Source organism: Tachypleus tridentatus, chromosome 3 (assembly GCF_004210375.1).
Source record: "Tachypleus tridentatus isolate NWPU-2018 chromosome 3, ASM421037v1, whole genome shotgun sequence".
Taxonomy (NCBI): domain Eukaryota; kingdom Metazoa; phylum Arthropoda; class Merostomata; order Xiphosura; family Limulidae; genus Tachypleus; species Tachypleus tridentatus.
Genome location: NC_134827.1, coordinates 21,658,418 through 21,686,353, shown reverse-complemented (window position 1 = coordinate 21,686,353; position 27,936 = coordinate 21,658,418). Strand labels below are relative to the sequence as shown.

Here is a 27,936-nt window from a genome sequence, read left to right as displayed (position 1 = left end):
TTTATATTTTATTGAAATATTTCCGAGACATTTTATGTTTATGGCCATTTTGGTCGTTGTTATTGTAATATTAAAAGTCATTCAAATACTCCTAAGTTTATCTAGTTTGTCTACTTTTTTCCTATAGAATTAAGCACCAAGCTATACCACGATTACCTAAACCAGGTTAAAACAGTGTGAATCCGCAGACATACCACATTGTCACCAGGGGTCTTTTGAAAGAGTAATTATAATTTGAAATATTATGATAATTAAATTTTTGTTTTAAAAGCACATTTTAATTGAGGTATAAAAAATTACCACTTTGTAAATTATCATAATAAATACAACACCATTACATCATAACTTGATTTAAACAGCCCAAAGACAGTAATCTGAAATTACTAGGTTAAAATAGAAATAGGTAAATGAATTATCCTAAATTTCATGTAAGTAGTGCAAGTTTTTTTTGTTTTGAATATTATGTAGAAAAAAAATTGTAATGTTTTGTACAGCTACAATAGTGTATAAAAGTAACTCGATATTTTTAGGTTGAGAAGCAAAAAAACACAAAACATAACAATATACTTTGAAGGAGTTACGTATCACATCGCAATGTATTTGGTTTATTCACGATGTCTCGAAAGAATTATCTCTTACCTGGTATGGAATTGTCCAACACAAGCGAAATGAGTCGACCAACAAATACACTGGTGCTCAAAATAACTGTTATGAGTTGGTTTGCTACGTCATTCCCTAAATAGAACAAAATAAATAATTTAATAACAAGATACATTAAGGTTTACTAACCCATTGTAATATAAAGAACGTTTTAAAAACTGATGATCTGGTTCATTATTAACTAGATAAGTCTCAACCATCTTTTAATGTTATAAGAATCTTCCATTTTGTGTGAGACAAACCGCTGTGAAATATTGTAACACTTTTGGTACTTTGCATGTTTTCTAACTTGTGGAGCATTGAACCGTCTGTATTATTTGACAGGTGATTCAGAAACTGTTTTGAAACTTTCAGAAAATTACCTTCCTCAAACTTCAATCATTCTGATAAGTGTACGTACCTATATCAATAGTACCTGGGTGGCCATTAAACCACTTTGGAATGGTGATCCCATAGATTAAGATAATCCAAGGATAAAATATTTCTTGATGAATGAAGGTCGATAAATTGGACATTCCATAATCCAGCTCCTGTTACCATTGCAAGCATAACACATATGATTTTTCCAATAATGGACTCAGGAATAGTGTTTAAAAGGCTCCAAACTTCCCCAGAACTGCAAAATTCATCATGGTAACAGCGCTATACTGAATAACTCGTCGACTAGCCACCTATTGGTGTAGAAACCAAGCAAATGAAAAAAGTGAAGTGAGTTTCAAGTTTCTGCAATATCAGCGGTTACAATATTTACACAAGTTTAAATTTCTAAAATATTAGTAGTTATGTATCATAAGATAATAAATTTAAGTAGTTCATAATATTATGAAAAACGAAATACAAATGGTATTTAGCTATTTTATAAGGGAACCCTTGATTATACTTTTGTTATTCCGATTCCTCCAATGTTTTGACTGTAAGAAGTCATTCCACATCCAGATCCCCAATTTCAGGAGATGATACAGGAAATTCCTTCTGCAAATATTCCACGATTTATTGCGCTAGGTAGAGGAGTAGGTGCACAAGCTAGTCGTGCGCATGCGTAGTAATCTCCTACTGATTCCAATACCGATGCTAATGTCCCTGCAAACATACCCAAAACAGCACCGATTCTGACCGTTGGTAAAGCCCACTGTCCTGAAAAACCAAAATCAAAATGTAATTGTCTTTTTTTTTTCAAACGCAACGTTTTTAAAATACGTATCGACAGATTTAACAAAACAATGTATAGTAGATCTTAAAACTCTTCTATATCTTTCACACTATTACTTTTTATCACTATAATTTTTATTTCAACATAATATATATTTATAAAAGATATAAACAAATTAGTTTTACTATAACTGAACGGATAACAAAGTTGTATAAAAAATAACTGATCAAAAGATAAATTCATAAATTCATAACGTAAATAAAAAAATCTAGATTTTAATGTATATTTTTATAACTCCTTTTCTGGATAAGGAAACCTAAACCAGGAACTGGAGTACATCGTCTGTACATGAAGATCAGTTCTGGCTGGGTTGGTTGATCTCAAAGCTCCTGCAGCAGTTAGTATGAAGCAAATAACCCACGCAGTAACTATGCTGAATAACACCTGGAAGTAGGCTTACAGTTATTTGTTATTCAATATTCAAATGAATTTTCTAATTATTATATATTTGTTCTTTTTCACTTTTGTTATTAATGTTGCAGATAAACCTAAAAGCATTTGTATATTTGCTGTGAGTGTGATGTAGCTGAATTTGGTTTAGTCCTTCGCGCAGTAATAATGCTTACTGAATATATTACAAAGCAAAAAGTTAACAGTTAGTGTGAGGTGGACATTACCTCTTCGGTTAACTAGTAAAAATAATTTAAACATTACAGTTGTAATAATACAAATGCGTGATACCTAAAAATAAAACAAAATTAAAGTTATTCATTTTGAATTGTTGCTGTGATATTTATTTCGTACATTAAACAGAAATATTTATATCATTACTTGGTAGTACTTGTTTCATAATAATTTCGTTGAAGTTTCACTTTGTTTTATCTCATTACTACTAAAGTAACAGTTGGTCATATTTAAATTCATTTTAAGGTTTTTTTTTCTTATCCTACAGCAAAAATTTCTCACTAACACTCAATTATTTCGATAATGTTTTTTAACATTAATCTTTGGTGTGTATTTATTTAAACGCGAAATGTACTTGAACTGTGGTTTAAGTCTTTACTCACTGGAAAAAGCTTGAAAAACGGAATTTGTTTGAACTTCTATCCGCTTTCTCTACTGTAGCTACAACCAGGAATATTAATATTTCCAAGGTATTGGGAAAATAGCACAAGAAGGAAAATTGTTCTGAAAAACAAACAAAAAGATACAGCTATCTTAATACTGTGTTGTAAGAACACTAAATACTGAACTGAGAAAAATCTTTTTACAAGGATTTTACATGTGTTTTAAAGGGTGATAATTAACAGAAATTTGATTTTAGCATTTAGTATTCTCAAGGTTAACCTGTTTACAGTGTTACGTGAAGGGCGACTGTATGATTATTTATAACATTGGGCAGTAAATTTCTTTCGCTGTATTTCCTCAAAATCGTATTTTACTTGATTGTACATAAGTCGCTTTCAGAGAAAATTTAGAAGTTTTCTAGTGATGACAGAACTACGATATTTCTTAGGTAATATAAGAAAGTCGTGTAACTACTGCATATCTTGGTACTTCTCTGACGTACTCTACATCATCAGTTGTGTATTAATGTTGGTTCTATTAAACATCAAAACTAAAACAGGATGAACCATATTAACACTTTTCTCAAACGTTTCTGTTTATACAAACAAATCAAATCATTGAATGTCGAAGAAGTATGAAATTTATTCCAAATAAGTTTCCACAATTAATAAGATAAATAAATTACATTATTGACAGCAACAATCTCATAAATATCACGTAAACCATTTTGTAAGTGATTTGAAGGGTTTGTTTGTTTTTGGAATTTCGCACAAAGCTACTCGAGGGCTATCTGTGCTAACCGTCCCTAATTTAGCAGTGTAAGACTAGAGGGAAGGCAGCTAGTCATCACCACCCACCGCCAACTCTTGGGCTACTCTTTTACCAACGAATAGTGGGATTGACCGTCACATTATACGCCCCCACGGCTGGGAGGGCGAGCATGTTTAGCGCGACGCGGGCGCGAACCCGCGACCGTCGGATTACGAGTCGCATGCCTTACGCGCTTGGCCATGCCAGGCCGATTTGAAGGGAATAATGAATGTGATCGCATGGATCAAATAATTATTGTAGATATTTTTTAAAAACCTTAATAGAAATGTATCAGACACTTCATTCAGCAACGTAAACAGATTAAGTTCGAGAAAAACGTTTTCTACTTATCTTCCAAAATAAATTAACCTCCAAAAAAAGACCCTTTTTTACTTATTTCCAGAATAATCTCATGATTTATTTATTTAATTTTAGTTTTAGAACACTTCATGTTTCATTTGTTTGCTAAGTCTTAAATAAACAATACAGATCAAATAAAATAAAAAACACGTAAACTATCAATAAGAAAAAAAAGACTATTATACAACAAGACTTACATAATTGCTATTCCTCAGTTCTTACTAGCTGTAGAAGCTGCTTCTTCAAAGAGTGAAAGTCCTATCAACGCGATGGTAGGGACGATAACTAAAGGTGTTAACCACGGAAGCATTATTCCAATAACACCTGTGAGTTCAATAACCATTTCAGACATGAAATTTTTAGGTTAATTTTTAAGTATCAAAATATCCTTAACCATATACGTGTATTTTCTCCAGTTTATTTATTGTAGGACTAACCTATTTTAAACAATTGCACCATTGTACAGTTATCTGTTGTCTGCTTACCCTCGTTCCCACTTATCTCTTTGTCTTTTAAAGATTTGTTCAAATATAAATATCTCTCTATTCAAAGTAAGACACATCCAAAATATCTGATTAGACTTAGCTCATCCGATTTCGTAAGTGAACGAATTTCTGGGTAAAATGATGGGGTGATTATTATATCCTCAAATTTCACTCCGGCCAATTAAAGTGCATTGAACAGTTTAAAAGACTCACACTAGGCATTAAAGTCGCACAAGAAATTACCATAAGGAGAGTAGCTGGATACTGTTTCGCCTATTAAGAAACGGAATTCAACGTAATTGTTTAATAAGAAATATATATTTAAATAGTTTGTATTTGAATTTTGCGCAAAGATACACGAGGGCTATATGTAAGACCAGAGGGAAGTTAGCTAGTCATCACCACTCATCGACAACCTTTGGGCTACTCTTTTACCAACGAATTATGAAATTAACCGTCACATTATAACCTCCCATAGCTAAAATGGCGAGCATGATTGGTGTGACGAGAATTTCAACATTACGAGACGAGTATCTTAATCAAGTGGTCATTCCGGGCCTGGATATTTAATTAAGGAAGCACCAATTTTCGGTAAAATTTGTGATGAAGTTGAAATGAAATATCACAACAGAAAAATATTGTACGCTTGTATTTCTAAACCGTTAAACTCTTAAGTTACAATACAACATTTCATAACAACTTCCAGAGCAAGAAATAAAAATAATTTTCTTTTCACAGAGATCAATTCCGAGGATGCTACGAAATTACATCAAATTTTTAAAATACACCTTTTACTTTTCTTGAATGTTTTCTGATATTAAAACAAAGAAAAAGAATATAACAAACTACCAAACAAATGCCCTGGGTGACATATGATCACATTATGTTCAAGAACTTTTGATAACAGTGAAATAGAAACTCTTTAACACAAGAGATTTTAAAAGGTGGACCTTTCTTCTTCAATTCGCCCATGAAGAAAGAAGGTCCACCATTCTAAAACGTTCGGGTTATAGGGTTTTCGTTTCATCAATATTAATAGACTTCTGAATACAATAATTCTAACGTTATGGCAAAAAAAAGTATGTAAATTCTCAAAGTTAACTGTTCTGTGTTATTTTTAATACAAGTATAAACTATTGATATACAAAATACTTTTCAGTTTCCTAATAATTTACATTCGCTATTTTCTTTTTTTAATAATATATATCCCAAAGGGTATTTAGTTTCTTGGAAAATATAAATCACTCAAACGAAACAAGACAAAACAAATGAGGTAGTTGACACGTTTATTTTATAAACTGGCCCGACATGGCCAGGTGGGTTAAGGCATGCGAGTCGTAATCTGATGGTCGCGGGTTCGCATCCCCGTCGCGCCAAACATGCTCAACCCTTTCAGCCGTGGGGGCGATAAATTGTTATGGTCAATCCCACTATTTTTTACTAAAAGAGTATCTCAAGAGTTGGCGGTGGGTAGTAATGACTAGCTGCCTTCCCTCTAGTTTCACACTACAAATTTAGGGACGGCTAGCGCAAATAGCCCTCGAGTAGCCCGCGAAATTGAAAAAATAATTTTATAATCTAACCATGTTTACTCCCAGAAAAACTTTAATTTGAACTTTGTGATTAATTACTAAATATGATGATTCCTTTGTAGAAACTCTTTAGAAAGCTACATGAGTTGGCAACGTTATCCCTAAGTTAAGAAATTAACAATATTAGAGGGAATAAACATTCATATATAAACTGTATCTTTGAGATACCTAATTAATGCGAAAACATGATATCATATGTAAGACAAAGAAAGAAACAACATAAACGCATGATCTCAGCAAATAAATTTATCACTAAGAAGAAGTTGTACTTAGAATTTATTTATTTTTCAAAACAGCACGACATGACCAGCTGGTTAAGGGTCTCGACACGTGATCTGAGGGTCCCGGGTTAGACTCTCCGTCACACCAAACAGGCTCGCTCTTTTAGCCGTAGGGGCGTTATAATTTGTAATCAATCCCACTATGCGTTGGTAAAGGAGCAGCTTAAGAAATATACCAAGATAAACAATTTTAAATGTAATTCATTGAATAATCTGAAGTTTTGGAAACATAAAATATTTTAGACTGTTTATCTTCGGTAGAAGGTCATGTCGTTGATGGAAGATTTAGTGTTTGAAACACTTTCAGGCTTCAACCATCTTTACCGTATTAATAGAAATTATAAAAAGTTTGAAACTTGTTATTTCTGAAATTAAGTGTTTTCTGTTTAAATATAAATATCATGTTATTGTTAATAACGTAAAGGAAGGAGAATTCACAAACTGTAATCATAATTTAATACATCAAATGTTCTACAAAAAATAGCAACAGGAAATAGTCAATACTTAATGCAATGATCGATTATTAATCACTAGATGTCGCTGCAATTTATTTTTCAAGTTTCTTGTATTTCTACAGAATTACCATCTATGCTAGCCACATCACTACTTTTTAACTAACATATAAGTAGATGGCAGAACTCACAACCAACTTTTGAGGTATTTTCCATTAATCAAATAGTACACTTTAATAATCGCTGTTCTATCACACCAAAGATCCCATTGTGTGGAATGCGTTTCTGTAACTACCACATACATACCTTGAATAACTTCAGAGAAGGACAATGTTATATATTAACATTTCTATTGGGAATTACAAGGTAGTAAAATCAGCACATGGAATCATCTTTGGTATAGTACAACTCTGTAGTTATTTTCGTTATTTTGTTTACGTGTGTGTGTGTGTTTCTGACCTTATTTTCTAAGCTGCTCTACACTGATTCCAGTTCTGCTACACTACCTAAAGTGTTTGTTATCGTCTAGGTAAGGTAATGTTAAGCAGAAAAAAAGTATCCAAAATCCTACTTTTATAGGCAATATTAAATTTTAAATCTACAATTTTAACAGTAACAACAAAACTAATAAAACTAATTATGATGATAAAAAACACAGTAGACTGCACATTTGTCTGTCATGTTTCTTACTTTGTTTAATTAGATATTTCGAATTGAGCGCGTGTAAATGGAATATTTTGAGTTATGCATTATCATTTATCTCGAATGAGTATCTGATTTATTATTTTAAGTATTACGATTTCATATATACAGTTGTTGTTGGTCTCTTTGTGCTCTGTCTACCACGGGTATTGAAACACGGTTTTTAGCGTTGTAAGTCCGCAAACATGCCGCTGAACCACGAGGGAGCATACATGTAGAACCCATGTCAAATTGTAATTAAATTTTAAGTATTAATTAAATGTAGATATATGTCAAATTTATGATATTTTACAGGAAGAGTAAACGACACATACATACTTCAATATACAAACAATAACACAATTCATAATATCAGTTATTACAAATATTAATTAGAAATGATAATTTATATATAATATTTTACCAAGTTGCAAAGAATAAAGACTCTCCGCTCTAGTCTGAAACTAAATATTTTATCGATGGTTTATGATGAACGAATTAATTTCGAGTCATATCAGTACACTAAATAAACGGGTAGAAGCTAGCTCTCTGTTCTTGGCTGCTTTCACGTGATTTATTAACAGCCGAAGTTATAAAATGTCCTCGTAGAAATACTAACGTCCAAAGTTAATTCAATAAAGTTAGACTGTTTGCGATGTCCGAATTTTATAAATGTTCATGCTCAAATATCTGCAAGGTCCCTATTGATAAGCGTTTATCACACTCATACCTTTTGAGGTTCATAGTATACTAGCTTTATTAAACCAACAATTTCCAATTGTTTTAAACGTGAGGATTTATAAACTACGGAAGATATTCTCAAAGGAACATTTGCCAACGATACTGGTAGTGACGAGAACATTAAATTCGCACACAGTACATCGATGATTCTTACACTCAAGAATCTTTTACAGATTTGGAGAAAAGGCGGACATTTCGAAATACACATTTTATGGTATAAGTTACGTGCATTTTCAAAAATATGTTTAACTACAACAAAGGTAAATTTGAAAATAAATATATAACAGTAAATAAGTAAAAATACAATTTTTTACGCTCATCAAAAACTAAATCTATTTTAGGTTTAAAATTTCCATTCTGAGAGAAAGAGTTTCGTCACTTCTAATGATATAACGTTTATCCATCTACTACTATTTACATAATTTGATTATGTTAATTTCATTATTTGTTGGTAAAGAGTTGCCAAGAGTTGGCGGTGGGCGGTGATGATGACAAACTGCCTTTCTCTCGTGTTACACTACTAAATTAGGGATGGCTAGCACAGATCGCTCTCGTGCAACTTTGCGCGAAATTCAAAATATTTGAAAGTATAATAATTATATCAAAGGAAATACTTGTGTAAATAATCGTTGAAGATTTTTATCCTTTATTTGAATGTTTAATTAATGCTAAACAATTCATATTACTAAACAAGATTCACATGACGTTAAATGTTCAGAGATATTTATTCCAGTTGGCAACGATACTGGCAGTCACTAGTATTTACAATGCATTGTTTATTCTTACAGTCGAGAATCTTTTCAAGACTTAGAAAAGAGACGTAATTTAACAATACAAGTTAAATACATTTTCAAATATATTTAACTAAAACAACCATCGTTATTAAAATAAATATATAAAAATAAATCAATAAAAAATACACTCTTTAATTATCACCACAAGATACATTTGTTTCTAGGTTAAACGAAATTTAAATTTTGTCACATCTGATGATATTACGTTTTTATAGCTCCTCCTACCTCGTAGCGATACACGAACGTAGCATATGAAACACACGTAGTACACTTTATTCAGTAAACAACTGCGTGAAGATTGGTGGAAACTTTTGTACACAGTTCGACAGTTGTTGTCAACGTATCCTGCCAGTATCTGTATTTATTACTTCAGAAATCCTTCATAAAATATTTAGTAAGCATGGAACAGGATAATCCGGCTTCCGAATTGAAGGTACGTTGATAAAGTTTTATTTATTTATACAAACAAACATATTTATTTCGAATATTAAACCATTACACTATGTGTGTTATACAACGTTGTAAGGCTGTTAAAAAACGAGTCTTACGTATATAATTTTATTCGGTGTATATTCTTGGCAAGAACTAATAAGATGTTATAGATAACTTGAATGTTTATTTCAAACTTTGTTTTCGTTATTTTAAAATGAATAGCATTTTACGAACATCATGTGAATCTTGTTAAGTATTATTGGATGTTTAGTTTTAATTGAAAATTGAAATATACGAAAAACATATTCATGGATTATTTACACAAATGTTACCCTTGATATAATTATTATACTTTCAAATCTCGCTTAAAATTATTTTAGCAATTCAACTAATCTATTAAGGCACACTTAAATGAACTTAAAAATCCAAACGTGAACAAGCCACAAACAAACAAAATCCAAGAACAATCAAAATCAACTACTATTCAAACACCACAAAACACAAACACACAAACAAACTTATATGCTGCAGTAGTCAAGAAAACATCATTCATGCAGGAATAACCATCAACAAGTGATGAAGACATACCTGAAACAACTGAAAACATGCACAAAACCACACCTATGAATATCGAAAACACACTAACCAATGCCATTACTTCGACGTTTTCTGAAATATTGACAAAATACACAAATCCAAATAATGAAAACAACCTAACAGACATAATCATTAAAATAGTTATGAAAAACATCGAGAAATACCTACCACAAATGTTAACATACATCATGAACTCTGTTAATCATGGATAAATTCATAATAATACACATCAACATCCAGGGTGTTAAATTTGTACATCTGATCTTTGGATAAAATCAAATTTAAATAATAATAATTAATAAAATAGTGCTAAATTAAAACAGCCACCTACGTACTAGACTTAAAAAAATAATAGAAAAATATAAATGGACATGGCCATTACAAAACACCAATGTAAAGTTAATATTACTACATATTCATCAGTCAATTCCAACAATGTAAGGGTAGGAGAAAAAGGTCTGGTGTACTTGACCCTCCTGAGTATAAACATATACCCAAACACCAGAGAGAGAGAGAGCAAGTCAACTGAAAACTACGCCTGTATTTCGATGAAATCAAAAAGTACAAAAATGACGAGCTATAACTCTGTAAAGAACGTTGATTCAAGAACCGGAAAAAACAGGTTTTGAAAATTTAAAAGTATGAATGCGTAGTAGTACATCTAAATATTATGAACAAGACTATAAATAATTTGTTTGTTTGTTTGTGAAGACGAGAAAAACTTACTTGTACAGAAAAACATATATGTAAAAACGGTTGGTATGGATAGAGAAAGCACTAGAGAGCGAACAACGTTTCGACCTTCTTCGGTCATCACCAGGTTCACAAAAAAAGGAAGAGCTAACTGACCGATAGCTGACCACATGTTTTAAGGCGATTGTGTAACTGAGGGTAGGAATGTAGAGGGCGTGCTTAGATGTTGGATTGTATTTATAAATATTGGTATAAAGGCGTTCCTTTGCATTGGTTTATTTTGGGCTTGAGTTGTTGTACAAGTAAGGCTTCTTTAATTTTATGTTTGTTCATGTTCGTTTCTTTATTAAATGTGTGAGTGTTTTCTGTGGTTATGTTGTGTTTATTTGAGTTGCAGTGTTCGAGGACGTGTGATGGTGACTTTTTGTGTTATTTGAATCTGGTTTCCATTTTTCTACTTTTTTAAATCTCTTGTTTAATACAGCATGTCGGTTGATGGGCGAAGTTCATTATTTGTATCTCTAAGTTATTTAGTTCTTTGAATTGCGTGTTCAACAACGCTTAAGTAGTTTTTTCTGTAAATTTTGAATAATTTTTGTGCAATGATTAAAATTTTTTGATAGTTTCACCTTTACAAAGTTGTTAGTTGTTGGTGCTTTCAGGTTCTGGGCATGGCGTTTAATGACATACAATACAGTTTACAGTGTTTATTATTCTGTTTATAGTTTTCGTAAGATGTGATAAGATTAGTTTGCAAAATAAAGATACCTCAACTGTTTTATCGCAATTTGTTGATTATTTATATTTTCCAAGAAACTGAATATTTTTCTAGTTACTCTATTTGAAAATCAGCAAAGGTAAGTTAGTAAAGAACCGAATATTATCCCAGATAACAATATTTTCTAAATATTTTGAAAATCAACAACATGTAGTAGTTAGCTTTACGAATCTAGATACTTTTACATTTGCGTAGTGTTGACATTAATTTAGCAATCTGTTAATACGACTGAGAACCTTATCATGTTTATTACATGTCATCATATGTTACCCTAGAGCATTTGTTAGAAACTTTGTTATTTTGCTTTTTTGTTTATTTTAATATCATAAAAACTTCAGTAAAAGATTAAGATATATTTAAAAAAAAATAAATGTACATTTGCAGCGTCATTTGAATTAGTCTGTTTTAAAAATAAATTAGACCAAAATGAATAGTAACAAATATGTATATCTAGTTTTTGAAATTCTCATCTCACACTAGTAACCTACAAAGTTTTTAAGTATTTTCCTATTTCATGGCATGTGTATTTGTATCTGACGTCGCAACAGCATCAACCTATAACTTTTAGCTTTCTTTATTAACGTCATTTTAGAGTCTACTGACTGATAACGCACTACTGCATAGTATTGTAAATGATTTGGTTAATTAGAAATGAGGAGTGTTATGAAGTGTTAAAAGTTGAAACTATGAACAAATTGGAAAAAAATACAAGTATGATGTTAAGGTTATTTTAATACTTAAATATTAACTTACAAATCAAAAGTTTGTATCTATTTACATTTAAAATGCTGATAATCAAACATTTAAATTGAGTATTATGCCTCCCAAAGAAATGTTAAAACACCTGCTTTAGAAATACAAGCCTGGGATGTATTTGTGTTGTACCTGTTAATTTTAATTTTATCAAATTTTACATTAAAAAATGTAGTACGTTGTAAACATTGCGTTGAATTTGTTAAAAAAAAGGGCCACGGTATAAATATTCTCACTTTATTGGCCAGTAGAGGTTTTATTAAATGTTATTATACATTTAAAAAAAACATAAAGTTCGATAAAACATTTGTTTTGAATGCTGGGATGTTTATGTACATACATATTAAAAAGTAGAACAATACAATGAATAACAGGTTTGGCAGAAGACAATGAAAATTTTCTAAGTTTGTTTTACATGTTGAAATTATATCTATTCATTCGTAGGACGAAACAATAATCGCAGAAAATGAAATCCAGATAACAGTCGATGAACCTGAGGTAAGAAACAAATTGATGTAGAGATATTACAAAATAGTTCACAAATGGAATAGTTTTTATACAATTTGATTAAATGTCTTAGCTCTAACAGACATTATCAACTATAATAATTCCAAGTTATATTTGACAAGTTTTTCTAATAGCTTATTTGGTTTTTTTGTTTGTTTAGGAAAGAATATTAAAAAAATAATTGAATTAACTTTCAGCCAATCGTATGCTTTCTTCGTAACGAAACGAAAAGACACTCAAGTTAAAGTACTTGGTTTGGTTTGTTTTGAATTTCGCCAAAAGCTACACGAGGGCTATCTGAAAATTAATACAGATAGTTTTTGTAATAAAAATATATTTTAATATATATCAATAACAAAATGTACAATAATTGGTATTACAAATAATTATTAACCTACAGAGATTTTCAAAACTTGCAAATAAAAGCGAGACTTTCAGACCATGATAAAAGAACATAGTTCAAGTTGATGCAGATACGATTCACTTAACATAAAGCTAATTCTTTGTTATTTGCTTTTCACACGTCGAGTTTTTCACCGCTGAGAAATATATAAAAATAGTTATGTCCGATGTGAATCCCCTGAAGTTAAATGGTTTCTTATATTCAAAATCTATAAACATTCCTGGTGAGATATCTGATGTTATCGATTAGTTAGTGTTAATCACAGTTTTGGTTTACGAGGTTTATATTACACGAACCCAAGCAAAATATTACCATATACTGTCTTATGACGTCAAGCGTTTGTTACATTTATAGGCGTGGTGTGAGTATATGAACAGAACGTTAATGTTAAAGTACACACATTTATTGTTGAATCTTACAGTCGAGAATCATCTACACATTCAGTGAATAGACGGGAATTTTGCAATACAGGTTTAACGGTATAAGTTGTGTACATTTTTAAATATAAATTTAAATTGGTATACTGTAGTAAATCTCTGACAATAAGTTATAGAAACACAAAATTAGCTTTAAGAAATATGAGTTTCTTTACGTAAAAGTGGTACATATACCACTAAAGTTACTTCAAATCACTTCATTGTCTAAGTTTTAAGGAATCCAATTCATTATTTTACAATAAATAGGAGTGTGTAGTGCAGCCCAAAGACAGGGGTGACATCTTATACACAGTGGATGAAGTTCCTCGTTGGTACCTGTGTTTCGTACTTGGGATCCAGGTGAGAATACGAATTTTAATGTAGTTATCTTATTATGTAGTATTACTTGAATAAATAATATTTAAAGTGATTAAACACATATAAAATCTTATTATATGTTATAATTATTATTCTTCATTAAACAATTCTACATTTATTCATCCTCACAAGACTCACCTGTTGATGATACTCGTCATGTTTAACGATGATGATGAGGTTTATTAACACAAATTATCTAAATATTTCGTATTATTTTTACAGTACCATATGTTATTGATAGCGAATTTCACTCAGTGAATCGTTTATTTCTTTGTTCCAATACTGCTTTAAAAGAATATCTCAGCTGTAAATATGATGTTTCTACTGCAACATTTCACTTTAACATTAGTATTTCCTTGATTAATGCAATTTTTCTTTCCAACATTAACATTGTTTATGTTTCTAAATATAGTTTTAAACAAACTTTATTTTGAAAAGTCACTTTCCTCTGTATTCTTACTACCGGTTTCTATATTTTAGTTTTCTGCTTCTTAACTTTACTATAAAATTATAAACCATAAAGAAGTGAAATATTCTACTGTTTCCCGTTACTACAGAGCTTATATTGATCTTTTCTTTGTTTCTCTTTAGTGTTACCAGACTTCACACAAATATTTTTTTTAATACAAAACGTTTTACTTTGAGTTTTAATATAGCTTTTTAGTGAAACATCTATCTTTAACTGAAGATATACCAATATTTTGAATTGTTCGTGTTTCTGAAGGTATCTCGTTGAATAATTCTCCTTTGTCAGATAACAGGATATAATTAGTTCTTTGATTTATCGATAGATATATTTATAATGAAATACAAATATCACAAAACATTATCATAGTACGGGCCTTATTCTTTGTTGATGTGAGTTTCTTTGTTTCAACTCATAAAAGCGTGTCATTCACCGAGCTCTCTCAACTATTGCATACACTGTGCACTATTCTAAGTACAATTATTATACTTTATTATTTATTTTACATGTAGTTTCATTAAATGAAGTTTTGTCTATGTTAATTTGTTTGTTTAATCGCGTAAACATTTTTTCCAAATGGTGTGTGTTTTCTTATAGCAAAGCCACATCGGGCTATCTGCTGAGCGCACAGGGGAAAATCGATCTCCTGATTGTATCGTTGTAAATCCGAAGACTGACTGCTGTACTAGCGTGGAGATGTTTTCAAATAAACCAGAATTTATTTATCTAGTATGTAAAGCCCCTAAGAAAGCTTAGTTTAAACGCCAATTGTGGAAATGAGAAAATAAGGAAAATTCGAGCAAAGATCACAGAATATACTGCAAATGTTTTATAATTACAGATCTTCAACTGTACTATTTTCGTCGTATTTGTTGAAGATTACGAGTTTCATTCAATCAAAGGATGGTCGACTGTGTTAATGAGATTGAAATAATGTTCTTATATATTCATATAGTTTGTAATAATCCATAAAGGTCTATATTAAGAATGCAATTTTATAAAATATAATAGGCTTAACATAATATCTCATACCAGTGTAACTGATTATTATTATATTTCTTGAGCTAGTGAAAGATGGTTAAATTGTATCAGTTAACATTATAAAGCAAACAACCAACGTAACAGTTGCCATTTTAATTATAATGTATATAAATTAATATGTTTATTGTTGCATGATGTTGAAACACCAACGTAAAGTTCCCTTTATTAGAGTTTAATTAAAGTACCTTACACTTTTTTTATTGCTAAGAACGGTTATGAAGTAGTATTTGATTGAAATATGAATAAGAAACGGTGTTTATTGGTTTTGTAATAATAGCAATATCTGATGATGTTCGGGTCGACTGTGGCATATTCTTACTTAGTCACACCAAAGCTCTGCATCCAAGAATCTGACCCTGCTAGAGGCTACATAACATCAACATTATTTTTTGTGTCAGGTTTAGGGTCCCTAATCCAGTCAACATTCGGTACAAGGTAAGAGCCTAAGTCATATGTCTAACTTTATAGGCATAAAGTGTGAGACATTTGAAATATCATAAAACTGTAGTTTTCGGAATGATGTCCTTGTTTTGTACTTACACTGACGTATTGAATCGCGAAATTATACAACAACTCTATTTATTAACTTATGTTCAAATATGAAAATGAGAGAAATCCGGCCAATACTTTCTAAAGAAATATAGTTATTTTATGCTACAGAATGTGTTATGTTACAATAAAGTTTTATTAAATTTACTTTAACATTTATGCGCAGTCCTCTGGCAAAGTCCGTTGTTTATCACAGACATTTACAATGCAGATATTTATACGTTTAGTTTATTCAACTATTTTCGGTTTAAGGATCTAGAATTAATACGATCGTGATATCCTCGTGAGTTGATGACCTAGATAAAGTTTTTTGTTTATTTATTTGGAATATCTCGCAAAGCTGCACGAGGGCTATCTTCGCTAAGGTTCCCTATTTCATAAGTGTAAGAGAAAGCACCTAGTCATCTCCACCATTTGCAGATTATTGAGCTATTTTTTATCAACGAATAGTGGAATTGACCGTTACCTTATAGCGCACCTATAGCTGAATAGGGGAGTATATTTGATGTGACGAAGACTCGAACCCGCGACCCTCAGACTGCCAGTCGAGCTCAATATCTAACTGGAAATTCAGTTAACAACAAAAAATAGACATTTCAAATGTTGAAAGTGGAGCAGTGGTCTTTTCCAATAATTAAATTTTTTCAGTCAAAAATCTCCAAGTGGCACAGCAGGAAATATATGTATTCGCACCACTAGAAATCAAGTTTCGATACCCGTGGCACGTACAGCACAGATAACCTATTGTGTAACTTTGAACTTCATTCCAAATAAAAAAACAAAATTATTGAAAATGTATTGACGAGAAGGTTACTAATTAGGAACAAACACAATAATGGTGTGAAAAATGCTATGAAATATAACAGATGCTTACACAAGCACCTTATTTAACATTTAATTTCCACTACCACGTGCAATAGAAAATTAAAAATGCGTTAAAGATATTCGTTGCGAAGACATATATATAAAGACGAGCGTACCGTTTATGAATTTCCACGTTTTTGGATTGCTTAAAGAAACGTTAAGATCCTACCATCTACTCTAGATGAAGTATGGTGAGAAACAAAGAAGAATAGAGAGCTTTGAACACGGAATCTTTGAAAACATTGAGAGAAATTCAAACAAAACAAACAAAGCAAAATGTAAAGCTCTAAATTCTTCACATTCTTTAAATTACGCTACATGGTTACTGACAAAATCCAATGTCATCTGATAAGACATAATTAGATTAAACTGGTGAAATTCGAAAACCTTTTTGATGTAACGTTTACAAACTGTGTATATGAAAGAAGCTGTCTGGTGAAAGGTTAATAGACAAAAATATAGTTTTATATAGAACCCTGAACCTGTTTCAAATCTTTTTCTGTAAATATACTTATGTTAAAGATAGTTTTGATATTGTTTACAGTCGATTGAACTCTCTGTGTAATTATAATCAGAACTGATTTAGTATTTACACGCAAAAACTTATTCAGTGTTTTTTAATAGACTTCCGATAATTCAGGGTCCGTCATTTGTCTTTCTGGCTCCGATATTTGCTATTTTGAGTTCAACTCAGTGGAAGTGTCCTAGTGAAGAAGAAGTGTTGTCGACTACAGAAGAAGAGCTACAAGAAATCTGGCAAATCCGAATGAGAGAGGTGAGAAATTATATCAAAACAGGTTTTTTGAAATATTTTGTATCCGACATAAGAAATAAGGAGTTTATTAATTACCGGAAACGTAAAATAATTACTGTCTTGAAATCCTAAATTATTTATTTCTGATCTGCTACTGAATGAGTATATATATGCCAAAACGGCTTGTTTGGGTTGAGAAAATATTTTACGTAGAAGAGCGAATGCAAAATATTTTCTCAACCCAAACGAGCCGTTTTTGCATATATATTTCTTTACAAGTGGGTTTTCTCGACATCACTTAATGAGTATACCTGGAAATTAATAAGAATGTTAGTGTTAACGACGGAGATTTGGAGAAACTAGTACAATTCATTATTGTTGTAATAAGAAGTAGTTCAGCATCACAGACTTTACATTCATCAGAGTTGCAGGTTTTTACGTTAACGTAATAAAACTTATCACTAAAATAATATATTATTATATTCATTTTTTTACTCATTAGGCGATACTATCAATAATTCGGTGGGCAGTAATATTGGCAATCACTTCTATTTTAAATTTACATGTCGTACAGTGTTGATTCTTATGATCGAGAATCTTCTAAAAAATTAGTGACAATACAGGTTATTCGCATTACATATTTAGAAATATATGTTACATGCACTGAAGTGAAAAGTCATAAATGTAAAAGTAAATGTATACCAGTATTTCCTTTATTCGCTTTAAATGCAATAAGTAATGGCCTGGCATGGATACGTGGTTAGGGAGCGTGACTCGCAATCTGAGGGTTGCAGGTTTGAATTCTCATTTCACCAAACATGCTGTTCCTTCAGCCGTTTGATTATTATAATGTGGCAATGAATCCCACTATTCGTAGATAAAAGAGTATCCCAAGGGTTTTCAGTGGGTGGTGATGAATATCGGCCTTCCTTCTTGTCTTTCAAAATTAAATTTATGAAAGCTAGTGCACATAACTTTGGTAGAAATTCAAACGAAACAAACAAAGCAAAATGTAAAGCTCTAAATTCGTCACATTCTGTATTTTTTATATATTTTTTTATATATCAGCGAAAAAATTAAGCAGTCTATTAAATACTGAAATAAAAATCCTGTTTAAGTCTCTGTGACGGATTTAAACCCAGATTTAAATATGCATTTCAGATATTTTTTACTAAATGAAGTTGTTATAAACACTTCATTAGAAAACAAGAAAATTAATCACGTTGATCATGCAGTTATTTTCTAATAAAATTAGGATTTCCTTTTCAGAGAGAGAAACGTCTAATTACTTTTTTTTTACATTTTCGAATACTTCCTAAAATAAATGTGAGAGACACTTAACTAATTATTTATCTGAAATAAACTATAATATATATTTGCAGATATTAAAATATCGTTTTTCTTATATTTTCTAGATACAAGGCGCTATCATTGTGGCATCAATCTTTGAAATAGTTATTGGACTTTCAGGGGTAATAGGAATAATACTTCAGTGGTTAACACCATTAGTTATCGTCCCTACCATCTCGTTGATAGGACTTTCACTTTTGAAGAAGCAGCTTCTTCAGCTAGTAAGAACTGGGGAATAGCATTTATGTAAGTCTTGTACTACAATGGACTTTTTTTCTTATTGATAGTTTACGAATATTAATTTTATTTTATCTGTTATTGTCTATTTAAGACTTAGTAAACACATTAAACATGAAATGTGATAACATTAATTTGTAATAAGTAAATCATGAGAGTATTCTAGTAATAAGTATAAATGGTCGATCTTTTGGAAGCTTAAGCTTTCTATATTTGCAATACAGCAAATTCTTGGATTTTTGTAATTTGCAATACTCGAGCTATTTGCGCTAAATTCTTGGATAGTTTTGTTTTTTGAATTTCGCGCAAAGCTACTCGAAAGCTATTTGCGCTAGCCGTCCCTAATTTAGCAGTGTAAGACTAGAGGGAAAGCAGCTAGTCATCACCACCCACCGCCAACTCTTGGGCTACTCTTTCACCAACGAAAAGTGGGATTGACCGTCACATTATACCGCCGCCACGGCTGAAAGGGCAAGCATATTTGGGGCGACCGGGATTCGAACCCGCGACCCTCAGATTACGAGTCGAACGCCTTAACACACTTGGCCATGCCGGGCCCTTCTTGATTGGTTTCTTGAAATTTTACATTGATTGACTTATTCTGAATACCAGTGGTTCAGCGGTATGTCTGCGGACTTACAACGCTATAAACCGGGTTTATATACCCGTGGTGGGCAGAGCCCAGATAGCCCATTGTGTAGCTTTGTACTTAATTCAAAACAACAACAACATTATTTTTAATTTTGAATATTACTTATCCGTCTCTGTGGAAACAAGAGGTTGCGTAAATCACTCAAAGATATTTGTGGTAAAGGTGTAGGAAAGACACTAAGAAGAAACATCACAGGATTCGTCAAAGAGGCATTTTACGACAAATAATGGGTCTTAAGAGAAATTTGTGCCATTTGCGTCGAAGAGGTGAGATAATGAATTAAAAGTAAGAGAAAGTCTTAACCTTTCGGAATTCCAGTGGTCTGGTGTAAGCCTAAAACCACAGTAATGACTGCTATTTTTATCATTGGTCGTACAAGTCTACAACTCTCGAAACGTAAAGGATATTTCTCATCCGAACCTTCATTCTGCTTTAAGGCCAACAGGCGATGTTGATGAACCTGTTCGTCCTCCATCAGAGACTCTTCATACAGTTTCATGTGATTCTGTATCTGATGTTAATAGAAATTATGATAGAGACGCTATTCAACCTGAAATATCTGGTTATGTCAGTGATTTCACGAGGGATTTGGATATTCATAGATTCTGGAGTCCAAACTTTCGGCTAAGAACTTATTTTCTCTAAAGATGTACTTTTGCAGGTACAGAATTCGTGAGAAACCGATTATACCTTTCTTTTCGCCAAAAGGCTTACTTCTTAATTGCAACAATATTGCTGAATTGACACCAATGTTAGGAGCTGCACTTTATGATCTAAGTGAGTGGCGACTGTTAATTAATTCCACCAAAAGAAATCTACAAGGTGTTCTCCTATACAATGGTAATATATGTGTTTCTGTTCTTATTTCTGATTCAGTTGATGGAAACATATGAAAATGTCGAACTTTTTTATAAGGTGAAGTACAAAGAACATGGCTGGAAACATTGTGGATAATAAAAAAATATTTGAATGTTGCTGGGTGAAGAAACCGTTCAACAAAGTTCCCATACTTTTTGGGTTAATGGTACAGCAAAGCATGATATCAGCATTGTATAAAGAAGCAATGCTCAATCTATCTGATTCCAAGACCGAAAAACATCAGGGAAAGTGGAATATCAGTATGAAGGCTGATCGTTGAAATGAGATGCTTTAGACGCCTTACATACAAAATACCACAAATCATATTTCACGTATGAATTACTGTTGTTTTATAATCACTAGAAAAATAGAAATTTCTCTCTGAAAAACGATATACAGACAATCAAGGCAAATACTGTTTTGAAGGGATACAGAGAAAGACGATTTCTCCCTAACATTATAGATAACACTGGGGAACACTTTTTCAGTAACTTTGAGATGCATTGGATATTTTAACTGATTCTGAAGGAGTTTTAGGCGCTGATTTCAAATCTGAAATTAGTTTTTTCTCTACAAGCTCTAGTTTGTATGCAATTTGAGGTTAATGAAATTGTACAAATGTGAACTTGCGAAAACCATGTATAAGCATTTTCACGTCCATTTTTTGAACAGCCACCTTGATAAGTTCCTTGACAACCTGGAGGCTATGAGTGACGAACAAGGAGAACGATTCCACCAAGACCTAAAGGTCATGGAAGAACGCGACCAAGGGCGCTGGGACAAAAGTATGATGGCTGACTACTGCTGGAGCATCAAACGAGATTGTCCAGATGAAGTGTACAAACGCAAAAGTTACAAACGCAAATTCCTACCTGAATAAAATACACAAACAAATTGATAAGCTATTCCTATAATTTCCTATAATAACGAAACATTAAAAATAAATAAAAATGTCAAATTGCATAAAATCTGTAGCTTGCAGACAAAAACTGACTTCAGATTTGAAATCAACACACTCAAATTGACTATAGAAAGGTCTTTTTTTAAATGCAACAAAATGAGTGTTCCCCAGTGTAATCATTAACTTACCCTACGCTTAACACTATGAAAGGGTTAATAATCACAATATTAACTGCTAAAATCAAACTTATATTAATTATTGCTGTTAAACAATCATACGAAATACGTTACAGTAAGTAGTTTTTCCAGTTTAGTATTCAGTCTTCTAACAACACTGTATTGAGATAACTGTATCTTGTTATTGTTTGTTTTCAGAACAATTTTACTTCTTGTGCTCTTTTCTCAGTACCTCCAAAATATTAATATTCCTGGATGTAGCTGCAGTAGAGAAAGAGGATGGAAGATCGAAAAACTCCCAGTTTTCAAGCTTTTTCCAGTGAGTAAAGGCTTAAAATACTGTTCACACACATATCAGCTTTTCTAAAAACACACAAAAGCCTCAATTATAAATAGTTTTGTGAAAAAAGTAATATTATCCAAACAACTAAGAGTTACTTAAAAATGTTTTGTTGTAACTTTCATCCCACCCAAAAAAAAGCTTTTAAGAAAATGAACCTAAACATAGATGGCTGTTACTGTTCTTAGGTAGCGCGATAAAAGAAGTAGAAAACACAACAAACGTATTATGAAACAAGTACCACAAGAGAAAGATACACAAATTTGTATTTGCTGTACGACATAAATATTAAAGCAACATTTGAAGATAAAGAACTTTAAATTTGTTTAATTTTTATGTATCACGTGTTTGTATTATAAAAAAACTGTATTTTTCATATTATTTTTATTTCGTACAAAAGAGTTCATGTCAACTACATATTAAATGTCAAGTATTTCATTTTTTACATATTCAGAAGGTATTGTTCCTAGTCTTCTATCTAAACCAATATCCACTGGAATAAATTTAAATGCTAATTTATTGCTTTATGGTTTATTTGAGAGATTAATACTAAAAGTAAAAGTACAACAAATGTATAATGGTGAGCGATGTAATCTTAATGATGAATAAGAAGTAACTCCAAGACTACTTGCAGGTCATACTTACAGTAGTTACTGCGTGGGTTATTTGCTTCATACTAACTGCTGCAGATGCTCTGGGACCAACTAACTCAGCCAGAACTGATCTTCGTGTACAGACGATGTATTCCAGTCCTTGGTTTAGATTTCCTTATCCTGGTAAGTAGTTATAAATATAACCATTGAAATTTAGATTTTTTTTTATTTACGTGGGGAATTTACAAAGTTATCCGTTGCTCAATTCTTTTAATATACAACCGTGTTATTCGTTCAGTTATAATGAAACTAATTTGTTTAAATCCCTTTTAAACATATATTACGTTTAAATCAATATTATACTAATAAAAAGTAACAATGTGAAAGATGTATCAGTTTTATGTTCTACTGTACATGTGTTTTATTAAAGCAGTCGATACGTATTTTAAGAATGTTACATTTCAAAAAAGGGTAGATAATTTATATTTTCATTTTGGTCTTTCAGGACAGTGGGGTTTACCAACAGTCACCATCAGTTCTGTTTTGGGAATGTTTGCAGGAATATTAGCATCTGTATTAGAATCAATAGGAGATTACTACGCATGCGTCCGACTAGCTTGTGCACTTCCTCCTCCACCTAGCGCAATAAATCGTGGAATATTTGCAGAAGGAATTTCCTGTATCATCTCTGGAATTTGGGGATCTGGATGTGGAATGACTTCTTATAGTCAAAACATTGGAGCAATCGGGATAACAAAAGTATACCCATGTGCTGCCCTTACAAAGTAGATTTGCATTTCAATTTTGTTTATTACTGTTAATTGCTTAAACTTGTTGTATTATTGTGATATATGTATGTATAACATAACTGCTGATATTTTGGAAATTTAAACACGTGTATATGTAGTAACGGGAGATATTTTAGAATCGTAAAACTCAGTACACTTTTTCATTTGCTTGACTTTCATACTGATAGGTGGCTAGTCGACGGGTTATTCAGTATAGTGCTGTCACCATGATGATTTTTGCAGTTCTGGGGAAGTTTGGAGCCTTCTTAAACTTAATTCCTGAGCCCATTATTGGTGGAAACATATGTGTTATGTTTGCATTGGTTACGGGAGCTGGACTATCCAATGTACAATTTATCGATCTTCACTCATCGAGAAATATTTTTATCCTTGGATTTTCTTTATTTATGGGGATTACCATTCCAAAGTGGTTTAGTGGTCATCCAGGTACTATTGATGTAGGTACGTACATTTATTAAGGTGATTGAAGTTTGGGGAAGGAAATTTGTTGAGCGTTATAAAACTATGTCTGAAATCATCTGTTAGATTATATAGACTGTTGAATGTTGCAAAAGTTACAAAACATAGAGTATTTAAAAATATATAATAGTGGTTTGTGTCACACAAAATGGAAAATTCTTGTAACATTAAAAGATGGTTGAGAGTTATCTAATTATCAGAGAACCAGATCACCAGTTTATAAAATATTCTTTAAGTTACAACAGATTGATAAACCTTAATGTAAGTTATTTTTAAATTATTTATTTTGTTTCGTTTAGGGAATGACGTAGCAAACCAACTCATTACAGTTCTTTTGAACACCAGTGTATTTGTTGGTGGACTCATTGCGTTTGTGTTAGACAATTCCATACCAGGTAAGGGATCATTTCGTCGAGAGTTCATGAATAAACCAAACATATGGCAATGTGATATGTTACTCCGTTAAAATATTATTTTAGCGATTTATGTTATATTAAGACTCGAAAAATTTAGTTATTTTTGTAGCTTACAGTATCTGCATAAAACATTACAATTTTATTCTGCGTAACTTTCAAAACAAAAAAAAAAGCTTCCATTTGTAGCATAACTTTCCTGACAATTGATTAACCTATTTCCATTTTAACCGGTTCTCCATCTAATACAGCGGTAGGCTTACGAACTTACAACGTTAAAATCAGGGGTTCGATTCCTCTGGGTGGACTCAGCAGATAGCTCGAAGCAGCTTTGCTATAAGTAAAACACACTCCCTCCATTTTAGCCTGCTAACTTCAGAATACAGTCTCCGGGCTGTTTAAATCAAGTTATGATGTAATGATATAATATTTAGTATAACGATAGACAATGTGATAATTATATATACCTTAGTTAACTTGCTCTGAAAATAAAAATGAAATTCTCAAAATATTTTGAAGGTTAATATTTGAAAGCCCCAGAGAGTGTGGCTGCGGACTCATTGCGTTTCTGATAGACAATTCCATACCAGATAATGGATCATTCTGTCGAGAGTACGAGAATAAACCAAACAAATGGCAATGAGATATGTAACTCCGTTAAAATATTATGTTAGGGGTTTATATTATATTCAGCCTTAAAATATTCAGTTACTTTTCAGTTGCTTGCTAGAAACTGGGTATCGATGTCAGTGGTGTAGCATTGTGCTTAGTTCCAAACAAACTATTTCAAAGTCCTACAGGAGATTAATGCCTTTTAATATTATAATAAGAACGACTACAATGGCTGCAGAAACGAAACGTCTTGGAAACGATAAAAATTTCTGCAATCTAGAAAGCCTAAACATAAAACACATCAATTAAGAATCCACTACGATAAAGTATATATAAACATGTTACCATTGTCTAAAAATTTGTTTCTGTTGCTGATATTAATCACTAAGGTACACAATGGGCCTTCTATGCAGTAGTTGTTATGAGTATCAAATCAGGAGTTTTAGCAACTTAGATTTCTATAAGCCTCTTGGAGGGCTTTATATAAATTGATGTTAACACGGCGTAAAACGTCGATCATACTCCATCTTGTAAAGACATCAATCAAATGGGGGGATTTTAACACATGAACAAAAAGATAATGATAGGAATACACATCAGTACTGATTGAAGGTTCTTCTGTAATTTGAATTTATGGTCCAGAATAAGAATGAAAATTTTACTGGTGGAATACAGATATGAACATCACAAGACGATCACTAAAATAAAACAATAAGTTATAACTGATTCCATCATTAATTTGACATTAGACGATTTAGAAACTTTCCTTATGAAAGTTCGTACAATGGAATACTGTGTGTTTTACTCGTTGTTTCGTGTTGTTTAGTATATTGTTCTGTATTTGTAGTTCTTTGCTAACAGTAATTTTGATTCTTAATTTTTTCATTAAAAATATATCCTTTGAAAACATCAACAAAAGTATTTATAAAATGTTTACGAAATTTCTTCAGCGTTGTTTCACATAATATTCATTTTATGTTACAGTAAAATAGAACTTGAAAGGCCCAAAGGCACTAAGTCTGATTGTTAAAAAAGCTAAAAATCAGGTTTCAATATGTTTAGTAGACACAGTGTAGATAGTTCATTGTATAGCAGCTTTGTACATAATAATAAAAAAATGAAAAGTTAAAATAACTTCTTTCATATAAGACACTAATTTTATCCATATTTCTGTTTTTCGTGTATTATGTCGTATTTGTACTGAACACAGATATAGAATCGAAGAAAGTCTGTTTCGTTCTTTTTTGTTACCAAGTGTCAAGTCTATAGAACGACCTGTATATCATGTGTTTAATATTTACAACCTACAGATGAGAAACAGGAGAAAATATATTATGTCTTTTAAAAATAAATGTAATATTAGATATAAATCAATAAACATCTTTCCAAATACATCAGTAAAAAAAACAACATTGAAGTTACTCTCAAAGCTAAAAATATATAATAAAAATGTATGAATTTCAGGAACAGACGAAGAAAGAGGACTTATAAAATGGAGAAAGCAAGGCCTTGAACTTAATGGATCTGAGGGTGATCAAGTGACATTGTTGTCACCTCCAACCTATGACCTCCCATTCGGCATGAACCTAATTAAAAGATATAAAATTTTGAAGTACATTCCTATCAGTCCAACATACAATCAGAATAGTTTATTTGGTAGTGTAAGATCATTGTTTAAAAAAATTATACCTCAAATCAATTGTAATCGTAACATCGACTGATTGTCGAAAGTACAAAAAAAATGTTATCATCCTTTTATAAGTTATAACAGTTGCAACAAGAACTGTTGAAAGTAAAAACATGCCGTGATCATCTTTTCACATACGACATTTGCAGAAATGTCACCATAAGTGTTTATCAGTTTGTACATCATCCGTGATTTGATATATTGTTGACAGACAAGACTGAAACAAAACGCAACAGTAGCTTAGTAAATATCTTCTACTGAATAAAGACGATTTTCATTTTACCTTCATTAGTTTGATTAACAGTTATTTTAATGATAGTTAAATAGGTATGCTTTGTAATACAACTACACGAAAAGCAAAATGAAAAGACATATTTAAGGCTAATTCATATTATTTGATATATACCTATGAAACCTTTGGAAGGTTTAACTCTCTGTCACCAGTTTCACACCACGTGTAACAAAACCTAATGAATGATTTCCTGCTTCCAAGACAAACTTTACATGTTACTATTTTATGACATTTTGATCGTTGTTAGTATAATCACAATGTACAGCTATCTTTTAAACTCTAACAACTCTATATAAAATTTTGGTTTAATACTTGAAAATCGGAACTATAAATCTAATCATTTTACTTAGATAGTTTTTGCTTTATAATATTGTTTTGAATGTAGTGAACTTTGATCATATTACTAAGTTTAAATATAAACTGATCTACGCGATTAAATATAACTAATTTGATCATTAAGTATTATACATGTCTTCATGTTTCGTTAAATAAAGGGATTTTGATTTTAAAGAAATGTTGAAACCTTTGTCAGCATTTGTCGCTGCAATCATGGGAGTGACCGTGTAGTTCATTATCTTACGTTAGTTTAAATAGAAAAACATTTGAAACCATTTGCACTTATTTTTAATGTCATTTAAAGTGAAAATTGGAGATCATTTAAAGCAATAAAGAAGGTAAAAGTGGTTCATGTGAATAACTACCTGACTACGGTCGTTAATATATGGATATTTAGTACCAACATCAAGAGTGCTTCATTTTAGTGATATCAGGCAGCAATAATGGTGCTATGATGTAAGAACTAAATAGATGAAAAATACTGAAATAAACAAATTTAAATATAATTTATTCAAT

At 31.5% G+C, this 27,936-nt stretch overlaps 2 protein-coding genes and 1 pseudogene across 3 annotated transcripts in view; 2 read left to right on the top strand and 1 right to left on the bottom strand.

The window, feature by feature from the left end:
* Window positions 1-4,391, bottom strand: part of LOC143247937 (solute carrier family 23 member 2-like) — a 14,860-nt gene extending 10,469 nt beyond the window's left edge. Inside the window, exons 1-4 of the mRNA XM_076496488.1 lie at window positions 4,271-4,391; window positions 1,715-1,794; window positions 1,061-1,190; window positions 640-735 (exon numbers count right to left, since the gene is read on the bottom strand). Of these exons, the coding sequence (XP_076352603.1) occupies window positions 640-735; window positions 1,061-1,190; window positions 1,715-1,794; window positions 4,271-4,391 (427 nt within the window). The remainder of the gene's footprint in view (window positions 1-639; window positions 736-1,060; window positions 1,191-1,714; window positions 1,795-4,270) is intronic.
* A 4,907-nt stretch (window positions 4,392-9,298) lies between these two features.
* LOC143246509 (solute carrier family 23 member 2-like) overlaps window positions 9,299-27,936 on the top strand; it is a 77,389-nt pseudogene continuing 58,751 nt past the window's right edge. The window contains exons 1-2 of the transcript XR_013026012.1: window positions 9,299-9,507; window positions 12,772-12,825. The product of XR_013026012.1 is annotated as a solute carrier family 23 member 2-like (transcript). The remainder of the gene's footprint in view (window positions 9,508-12,771; window positions 12,826-27,936) is intronic.
* On the top strand, window positions 15,828-27,631 carry LOC143247874 (solute carrier family 23 member 2-like). Its single transcript, XM_076496430.1, has 9 exons — window positions 15,828-15,973; window positions 17,576-17,707; window positions 19,176-19,301; window positions 22,078-22,198; window positions 22,854-22,995; window positions 23,318-23,571; window positions 23,789-24,062; window positions 24,380-24,475; window positions 26,570-27,631. The coding sequence occupies exons 1-9, from the start codon at window positions 15,828-15,830 to the stop codon at window positions 26,824-26,826; spliced, it is 1,548 nt and encodes a 515-aa protein (XP_076352545.1). The 3' UTR covers window positions 26,827-27,631.

Coding starts and splice junctions, on each gene's coding strand:
- LOC143247874 (XM_076496430.1), top strand. CDS start 15,828: ATGTTCGGGTCGACTGTGGCATATTCTTACTTAGTCACACCAAAGCTC. Junction 23,572..23,788: donor GAGCAATCGGGATAACAAAA/GTATACCCATGT, acceptor TCATACTGATAG/GTGGCTAGTCGACGGGTTAT. Junction 24,476..26,569: donor GTTAGACAATTCCATACCAG/GTAAGGGATCAT, acceptor TATGAATTTCAG/GAACAGACGAAGAAAGAGGA.